General features: G+C 41.8%; 1 protein-coding gene and 1 long non-coding RNA gene across 8 annotated transcripts in view; one reads left to right on the top strand and one right to left on the bottom strand.

Moving 5' to 3' along the window:
• The window catches only part of PPEF2 (protein phosphatase with EF-hand domain 2), a 44,077-nt gene that overhangs the window by 4,493 nt on the left and 29,706 nt on the right, over positions 1-9,878 (bottom strand). The window contains exons 11-16 of the mRNA XM_061145770.1: positions 9,100-9,486; positions 7,706-7,891; positions 5,549-5,691; positions 2,268-2,374; positions 1,161-1,324; positions 337-424 (exon numbers count right to left, since the gene is read on the bottom strand). Coding sequence (XP_061001753.1) covers positions 337-424; positions 1,161-1,324; positions 2,268-2,374; positions 5,549-5,691; positions 7,706-7,891; positions 9,100-9,486 — 1,075 coding nt within the window. The remainder of the gene's footprint in view (positions 1-336; positions 425-1,160; positions 1,325-2,267; positions 2,375-5,548; positions 5,692-7,705; positions 7,892-9,099; positions 9,487-9,878) is intronic.
• The window catches only part of LOC133058796 (uncharacterized), a 58,187-nt gene that overhangs the window by 38,715 nt on the left and 9,594 nt on the right, over positions 1-9,878 (top strand). The gene's annotated exons all lie outside the window — the stretch shown is intronic.

Here is a 9,878-nt window from a genome sequence, read left to right as displayed (position 1 = left end):
TTGTTAACCTGTAATTATTTAAAAATTTAAATAATACTTTAGGAGTGAGTGCCAAAGCTTTTCTGTTCTAGACACTCTTCATCCCTTTGTGGCAATCTCTGAAAGACCTATAAAGGATATTAAAACTAATATAATTCTTCCTGTAAGATGGTCTCATTCAGTTTGTCTTCATTCTCTTTTTGCCTAACCCCTCATCTACAGGGACAGCTCATGTGGCTCAAATACTATTCTAGTTTCTGTTTTTAGCACTGCCACTAAATTTACTCCAAACGATGCAAGGGTGGGGGTAAAATACTTGCTGTGTGTCAGAAGTAACAGGATGGTGTCTGCCTTTACCTGAGTGATCACTGTCTATGATCCTAAAAATGGTCTCCAGGTTGGATCGGTTGCGATACAGTGTTTCCAGCAAACTTGACTGTATGTTCTACAAGAAAAAAAAAATCTCAATTTCCTTCTGTCTCTTATGTTTACATTTCTCCTAATACATAACCATCAACCCTGACAACAAGACTCCTGAAAGAACCTGAAGGTGTTTTATGATCTCTCCACCCTAACCCCTTTCAGCCTACAAAATAATCTGATGGTTTAAGAAGCACCTACCGCTGATAAAAAAATGTAAAATTTACCATGATGGTGATGGTTGCACATAGCTGCAAATATACTAAAAACCACTGAACTCTACACTTTAAATGGATGAACTGCATGATACATGAATTATATTGCAATAAAGCTTTTTTTAAAAAAGTACATAGCCCAAGGCCTCACATACATTACATGTAAGTTTTTTTTTTTTTAGCATGTAAGTATTTACTGAACAAATAACTTTTTAAATGGGGGATAGACCTGGGTTTGAGTTCCAGTTCTATAACTTAGAAACTCTGTTCAAAGTTATCCCAGATAGATTATCCAACCCCAGTGTTCTCTGGGGTACGTTGGTGCTGATTATATCTACCTCCTGGAGATGATTTTGAGAATAAACTGTGAGACAACATATATAGGTCACTGAACACAAAGTCTGACACACAGGAACTCAACAGATGGTTGTTTCCATTCATCTTCCCTTTGGGGTTCTCCATATTTGGCTGTTACTGATTCAAAGTTCTCCACAAGGGGCTTCATTGTCCACGATATGCTTTCATCGACCATTTTTACACCCTTACCTGTTGGCTCAGTTTTTCTTTGGCCAAGTTCTCCAGCCAGGACTTGTAGGCCAGCTTGTTATCCGTCAAGCTGCTCACCAGCTGTGGCCTCAGCATCCGCCAGGGCAGTCCCAGGTGCAGCACAGACTCCACGGCTGCAGCCCAGTCGCTCAGGGTGATTAGACCTTAGGAAAGAGCTGACTGGTTGACTCATCACCTATAAATCTTCTATCCTGACACTCTTCTTACTATCTGTAGGTAACAGTAGTGATGAGTACTGTCACTGTTCTTGTTGGTTATGGAAGAGCTGGCTGGAAAGTAGGGTTGCCAGATAAAATACAGGGTGCCCAGTGGATCCGATTCTCAGACTACAGAATATAAGTATGTCCCATACATTGCATGGTATATACGTATATTTAAAACCTATTTGTTGTCTATAATTCAAATGTAATTAGGTATTTTGTTTTCATTTGCCAAATCTATTTGGCAATACTCCTGGAAGTCACACAAGTCTTGTAAATAATGTCATTATATATATTATATATATATATATATAATGTCATATATATACACATATACACTCACATACACACATATGTATGTATACGTAGCATTAGTTATTTCTATGTATATGAAAAGATAGTGCTATGATTTTAGTACTGTTACTGCTATTTTTTGAACTGAGCTACATGTAGTCAGAGTCCATTAGACATTCCACTGAGTTGTGAAAAGACAAATTTTCCAGCTTGGGTAAATAGAACACAGAACAGGTGATCACACACTTATTGATGAGAAACCAAATTATTGGTCTTTTTGGTCTTGGATCCACCCTTGTAACCTGTCCCCCATTGCTTTTTGCCTAGTTCTGGCTTTATCACCCTTCCCTTGACTCCATTTCTTTTCACCATCTTTGTTTATATTTAGTCTAGTTTACATTCTGTTAAAAGCTTAGAATCAAAAAATTTAGAAAAGATAGCTAGGACATCAAGTTGAATAAAATGGAGGAAGTAGTCAAAGAAGTCTTCTGGTCATTTAATCCTTAAGCCAATATTTATTTGCTAATTACTGTGAGACAGGGTTTTTGACCAATTTTCTTCCTCTGTGAATATTTTACTTGATTAGTCTTACCAGTTCCATCTTTATCACACTTCTTAAATTCAACAAGAATATCTGAGGAATGGGCAAATAACTTCTCCCGTAGGGCTCTCAGAGCTGACTCCTCCACTCTGCTAATCCTGGTACAAGGGATGACAGGGAACATGAAAAAAAAAAAAAAAAGGAATCACTATAGAAGAAATCAGTTCAGTCCCTCAGTCGTGTCTGATTCTTTGTGACCCCATGGACTGCAGCATGCCAGGCTTCCCTGTCCTTCACTATCTCCTGGAGTTTGCTCAGACTCATGGCCATTGAGTTGGTGATGCCATCCAATCATCTCATCCTCTGTCATCCCTTTCTCCTCCAGCCCCCAATCTTTCCCAGCATCAGGGTCTTTTCCAACGAGTTGGCCCTTTGCATCAGGTGGCCAAAGTATTGGAGCTTAATTCAGCATCAGTCCTTCCAGTGAATATTCAGAGTTGATTTCCTTTAGGATTGATTGGCATGGGTTTCTAGTACACTGTCCTCTCTTTTTCTTAACATCTCAACCTCCCAAGAGCTCCATCTCTTACTTCTTTCCACTGCTCTCCTGATTTTCCCTGTTGTGCACAAACAGGCCTGGTCTGGGGAATGCTGCTGTCCTTCCCAGCGTAGGACAGTGGTTAGAGCAGAAGTCCTGTAATGTGTTCTGGAAAAATCCAAACGAACTTTTGGGCCCACCCAATACATTTTACCTCATTTTCTCCATCTGCAAAATAGCAACAAAAATGGTACCTAACTCATACGATTATTGTGAAGATTAAATGAGTAAATTCATGTAAAGCACCTAGAAGAAAGCCTGGCATGTAGAAAGCATTCAGCAAATGGTATCTGTTATCATAATCATATGTTTTCCTTATATTTGTTATTTATATTAAACAAGGCAGGATTTATGAATAACAAAATATCACTACTTTAGTTTTCTTATTCTTATGGAGTCAACACAGTCCTCCTGGGCATGGCACTTGGCCTAAAATAAGTGTTCAATAAATATCTGTAGTTGAATGAACAAGAATATTATAAGAGATAAAAGGTAAATATAAACTCTGTCCTGTCTCATTGAAGAAGCAGCCATTCTATAAATGGTGACCAGATAATCTATCTTTAGAAGTGCTAAAAAAAAAACCCAAAAACATTTTAATCATGTTTGATGAAAGTCTTCCTTGAAGTTTAAGGTACTTCACATAATAGTCTCCATAGACCCTCAGAAAAGTGTGAGTTGCCTAAAAAATTCATCTCAAATTTCATGGGTATGTGAGTGTATGTACTTTATTTGGAGAATTTTTTGTTTTATCAGAGGCTAAAAAAAGTATGAGAGCCCCTAAAAGTTTAAGAGCATTTAAACTATTTTAAATGCAAAGCATTTAAACTATTTCTGGTAGATCATACTCATTGATGGTTATCATTCAGGGATGGCATATAGCAATGACCTTGAAGGCTGTCTTGACGCACAAGTCCCTCTGTTCCCTATGTCAAGCAGCACATATTGAGCTCTGCATGGATCATCAGATTAATCCTCCAACACCCACTGAGGTAGGTACAACTCTTCTGCCCAGTACAGTATAAGCAACTAGCCCAAAGTCACATAGCTAACAAGTAGGGGGGCAGGAATCAGTCTTGATAGGTGGACTCCAGGCTGGCTAAGCTATGAGGCATGGATTTAAACCAAAAGTAAATAGATGCTGGGGATTCCCTGGTAGTTCAGCAGCTAAGACTCTGAGCTTCCACTGCAGGGGGTGCAGTTTTGATCCCTGGTCCAAGAATTAAGATCCTGCATGCTACACAGCACAGCCAAAAAGTTAAAAAATTAAAAAAAAAAAAAAGAAAAAAAGGATTCTGAATGTGGGTTCCCCTAGGAAAAAAATGTTATCTTGAGTTGATGACCATGGAGACATATGGTTGGTCAAAGGCATTTCCCGCCTTACTTCTCAGTTCTCCATTTGTGGTCCAGAGTGTTGAAATTGTTAGGTGACTTCTGTGTAAATTAGGGGATGTTGTACTTGCTTTAATACAATCAATGAATATTTTAAAAAGCTGAGTGTTCTTTAGCTATGGTATTAAAGCACATTATTTATGGGATTCCTCACAGTGACTCCTTTTGTAGTGGCAACACCTAAACCACTTGGAATCACGGTATTCTAGGTGTTGGGGTCCCACCCCCTGGAGATTCTAATTATGGAAGGCTGGGACGAGGCTCCAATAGCTGACTTTTTTATAAAGCTCCAGAGACGATTCTGCTGCATAATGGGTTTGACTATCATTTAGTGAGCTAAGTTTTCACATCATACTTCTTTTTGAGTGATGCTGGCTCTGATTGTGTAAAACCTGAGTGTTTAATAACTCTTGAGTATTTAATAACTCAAGAGTGACTTAAAATAATGCCCTTTTATAGCACTCACACAAAAGGCAGCTACTAAATATTCTTGTGTTCTTTTTCCACTAGATTTATGCTGACTTTAATTTCTAACTTAGTTTGATAATTAAAGAAGCTGGTTCAGCAGCATTACAACTGTATCTTTCAGCAGCTTATACACTCCAGGGCTAGCTTTCAGTGGGCAGCAGAACTGTAGAGCTGTTATGTATGTGGGTTCTGAAATAAGATTGTCTGGGTCAAGGCTTACTTTCACCACTTACTGGCTGTGTGACCTCAGATCACTGATTTAACCTCTGTTCCTTAATGATCTCATCTCTAAAACTGAAATTAGTAACACTGTATTTTATAAGCTCATTGAGAAACAATATATAAGTTCTTTGTAATAACACTTAGTGTATATTCAATAGTAAGCTCTCAACTAATATTAGAACTCAGGATCATCTCAACAGAAGCCATTTAAATAATATTATGTGCTCCCTTCCCAGGAAGAAAGAAGCATTGGTAACAAATGTGTGCAGATGAGAGTCCATCTGCCAAACCCCGAGACAGTGAAGGAAGGTTTGTCTGTGGTTGACTGGGTATCGCAAACACTTTAAGAATGAAAGAAAAAGGAAGAGTGATCCTGGAATGATTTAGTGGCCTGTCACATGGATTTCACCTAAGACATACCCACTGAGAATAATTTCTGTAGGAAATAAACATGTCACTTCCATTAACGATGGGTAGGCAGAGTGTATTGGAGGAAAAGAAGAGCCCCTGTTTTAAAGTCTCTTCTAGGTCCTAGTGCTGACATAGCTAAATTTTGACTTAGCATCTAGATAAATTTAACAACATTTGCGCTTCACAGTTTCCACAAACACTATAATTCTCTTTCTGAAAATCATTCATTGAAAAGTCTTGCCTTTGCCTCATGGTAAGCATGTGGGTTGCCTTGTTAGCTTGAAACTGCATGATGTGTGGGGTCAAGTCTGGCCCCAGTTTGACATAGGCTCCTCTGTTGCTGCCAACTTCATAGTAGTTGGAGGCAGAAAAGATGGTTAACACCTAAATCAAAACAGAAGAGAGATGGGCATTCAGGTTCACTGAAGAACAGTTCATCCTCAATCCCATAGGGCCCAACCCAATTTTGGGGGTGGTTGTTCCTTCTATTCCTTCTTGGTTTTATCTATGTTGTTGTTGTTGTTGAGTTGCTAAGTCATGTCTGACTCTTGTGATTTCATGGACTGCAGCCGCCAGGCTCCTCCGTCCATGGTATTTCCCATGCAAGAATACTAGAGTGAGTTGCTGTTTCCTTCTCCAGGGGATCTTCACAACCCAGGAATCAAACCCGGGTCTCTTGCATTGGCAGGCAGATTCTTTACCACTGAGCCACCAGGGAAGCCCAGTTTATTTGTGTTAAATCACTAATGCTAGCAGGGCAGGAGTTGTGACTCAAGTAATAAAGACTTGAATTCTGACAGGACATCCACAACATGTTCTCTTCACATTTTTATCCCAGTAAAAAATAGCAGCAGTCATAGATAAGGCTTTATTTGGTCCGATTCAGAGGCCCGATAAACTGGGATGGCCATTACAGCTAGTAGGCATATAAGCTATTATCACTGGCGTTAAGCCTCAGAGCAGAGTTTACTGTGGAGTGCTGAGCCTCCTGAGATGCCCTGTGAAAAAAAGTTTCTGTTGTTGATACACTGGGAAATGCTGGACACTGTATCTCTTCTTTGGGATTCACAGTGAATATAGGAAATTAAAGGCTCTGAAAAGTTCTGCAATATAGAAATGTATACAACTATTTAGCTTAGATCAAATAATGAATCCTCTTAGAAGAATTATACTTCGTGTACTCTCTTGCTTTATGTCTCACTTTTAATTGAACATTAAGGGAATGTAGTATTTTTTTTTTCCATTTATTTTTATTAGTTGGAGGCTAATTACTTTACAATATTGTAGTGGTTTTTGTCACACATTGACATGAATCAGCCATGGATTTACATGTATTCCCCATCCCAATCCCCCCTCCCACCTCCCTCTCCACCCGATTCCTCTGGGGGAATGTAGTATTTTAATCATAGCTCTGCCAATATGTTTATCTAGAGGCCTGTTGCCATTTTTGTCTTTGAAATTTTTTTCGCCAAGAAAGGCAAGATTGCATTTTTTTTCCTTCCAGATTGAGTTGGTGTAGTGTATTCTTGGTTAGCAAAATACTCATAGCTTTGGGACTTTGAAATGGTAAATATTCATTATGTGTGAAACAGCAGGATATATAACTGTATGATCTTAATCATTAAAATAGATGCTTAGTTGTGAAAATACACAAATGAGACCTAGAAGGACATGTCACACGGTAAACTGCTTGTGATTATGAATGACTTTGTCTTTTACTTCTTGTGTTTTTTGGTTTCTTATTATGCACATGATAACTTTTAAGAAATAAATGTTATTTTAAAAACCTTAAAAAAAAAGAAATGTATACAACTGTTTAACATTCCTATTAAACACTGTTTACATTAGTTGACCTCAAGCTTTGTTTTCTGCATGGAAACATGTAATTCTCCTGCAGGGTTAGTATTCCTGGGAATAGTCTTATCCTAGTGGCATTAGACCAGCAAACATTGACGGATTTGGAGATGCCCAGAGATTTAGACAGGATGTTAATTATGCTCCCGAGAAGACAAACAATCCTGAATTCCTGCCTGGGGTGCAGTGCAGAGATCCTGTGACCCTGTCGTGTGATTGGAGACCTGTGACAGTGGGCAGTGTGACAAAGAATAGCGAGGTGGCTGGGAAAATACCCTGCCATATTTCATCCATGAAATGGGGCTATACCTGCTCTTTACTTTCCTCTCAGGGTATGTACTGATAGGTAGTGGCCTCAGTCAAATTTTGAGTTTTAAAGAGGCTACAAATGCCAAGGATAAATGACAGTAAAGGGCCTTGTTGCTTTGAGCAAGTGGGTAACAAATACCAGGCTCAGCTGTTGGTGAGGAGCCAGGGCCTTAGCTCCTCCATGCCCTGGAGGGGGAATAGGACCACTCCTGTGCTGTAGCAGACGCCTGCCCACCTTGCGACCATGGCAGAATTCATAGCCTTCAGGTTTGCACTCGTGTGAGCGGATCAGGAGCTGCAGGTTGTACTTCTGTAGCAACCGCTCTGTCACATTCGGCCCAAAATAACAGCCGCCGCCTCGAACAGTGTTGGCCCTGCAGCCCTCCTGAGCCATGGGGTCACTCCACAGTATATCCACCACCTGGAGAGAAAAAAAGGTATGTTTTGTGAAAGGAGAGACTTGCGTTTTAAAGTTGCATTTCTAAGTGGATGTTGAGGTCCCGATCAATAACTCAGTGTCACCCAAACTGACCATCTTTTTCTTGGAGGTTTCTAGCCTCAGAATCACCTGCGGTTCCTCCTCTTTCTCACCACCCTCCATCCAGTCAACCAGCAAGTTCTGCTAATTTTAACTCTTAAGTAATTCTGGATTCTCTCCTTTTCTTTTCTTTATTCAAGGAAGCATAAGAAGCTGCCATTTTTGTAGGTCAAAAGTGGTTGAACAAAACGAGTTCAAGTAGTCCTATTAATTCTACTACAACAGATCACCAGCAGCAGCATCTCCCACCTAGATCACAGTCTCCCTGCCACAGTCTTGCCCTGGTGAAATAGCCCCCATTTGGCTGCCTAAGTCATCTGTTTTGGCAAGCACTGTGCATTCCTCCTTAGTATCCATTCTCCTCCCTCTTCCTTGCTAACAGAACTCTTAGATTGGGGTATTTGGCATGGCACTCTGCCTGGCTAAATACATGCTTTTCCACTCCCCCTTGCCACTTGGGCTGGCCATGGGATGCAGTTCTGAAGATTCTGGAAAAGGCTCTAGTTGCCTGCAAACAGAGGACAGGAGCTGCTGATGATGACACTTTTGGCCTTGAGCTGCAGCAGCCACCTGATGTCAACTATGCATAAAACAGCATCCGATAAATTGTGGCTTACCTTCTCCCCCCAGTGATGCCGAGTCACTAAACCAAGCTTACTCAGACAATAGAGCCCACCTGGCCCATCTCCCAGCTTTATAAAACTCCAGACTATAGGCGTCACTAGGCAAATACTGGGCTTCCCAGTTGGCACTAGTGGTAAAGATACCCGCCTGCCAACACAGAAGACCCAAGAGACAAGGGTATGATCCCTGGGTGGGGAAGATCCCCTGGAGGAGGGCATGGCAACCCACTCCAGTATTCTTGCCAGGAGAATCCCATAGACGGAGGAGCCTGGCGAGCTACATACAGTCCAGTCCGCAGGGTCGCAAAGAGTCAGACACGACTGAAGCGACTTAGCACACAAGCAAATACCAGTTTGGGTGCTCTGACCTCAGGGAGAGAGAAAGAAAGACGGCAAGAGCCAGGAGGAGACTTACTGGGTTTTGTGAAATCCTTGCTTTTTGCAGAGAGCGGCGCGGGCCACACCCACCTGCCTCCACTCCTCCGGTGTGGGTTCCGGCTGCTCCTCGGCTTCTGAGTCGACTTCTGACTCCGAGGCCGAGGGCTCCTCCCTCTCCTTGATCGCCGGGAAGCCCGCTTGCTGCCGGCACCTCTCCAGCTCCAGGTCCACGGAGTGCCGCACCCGGCGGGAGAGCTCCTTGGGGTCCAGGGGGACGCCGCAGGGGACGCTGGAGGAGCGCCCGGCCCTGGGGGCCTTGTGGGTGCTGGGGCGGAGGGGCGAGGAGGGCAGAGAGCGGCTTTGGGGCAGAAACCACGGGGAGGGTCTCTCGGCAGAACCCATCTGGTTGGCTTTTCCCTTCTCCACCGCCTGTTTCTTATTCTCCTTTCTCGTTTTGTACCTCATGGTGGAGACAATCTAAAAGTGGTCAGAAAAGATACAGATGCTTCAATGAAACATTTTGACAGCAGCGCTTTGGCATCAAGTCAGTTGGGCCCTGTGGATTGTCCCGACGGTGACAAAGTCAGCAGAGAACTGAGGCTAAGCCTTTCCAAGCTCTTATCGCAATTTGATATTGCCGCCATTCAAACACGTGATCAGTGGGCTTATACTTTTGGTTTGCATTTCATTTTTCTAGTAATTCACGTTTATCTTATCTTACAACAGTACTGGTCTGTGACAAGTTAAAAATTTATGATCCCTGGTCCTCCGCCACAAATAATTGGAGAAATGCTAACCTGTTTCTAGGAACCTAGTGATTTTTAGACAGCACCTCTCAGAAGGCGAGCCCTCATTGACTCTCTTGTTCC

Source organism: Dama dama, chromosome 6 (assembly GCF_033118175.1).
Source record: "Dama dama isolate Ldn47 chromosome 6, ASM3311817v1, whole genome shotgun sequence".
Lineage (NCBI taxonomy): Eukaryota > Metazoa > Chordata > Mammalia > Artiodactyla > Cervidae > Dama > Dama dama.
Note: the sequence above shows the minus strand (reverse complement) of the source record. Positions and strands in the feature narration are given on the sequence as shown.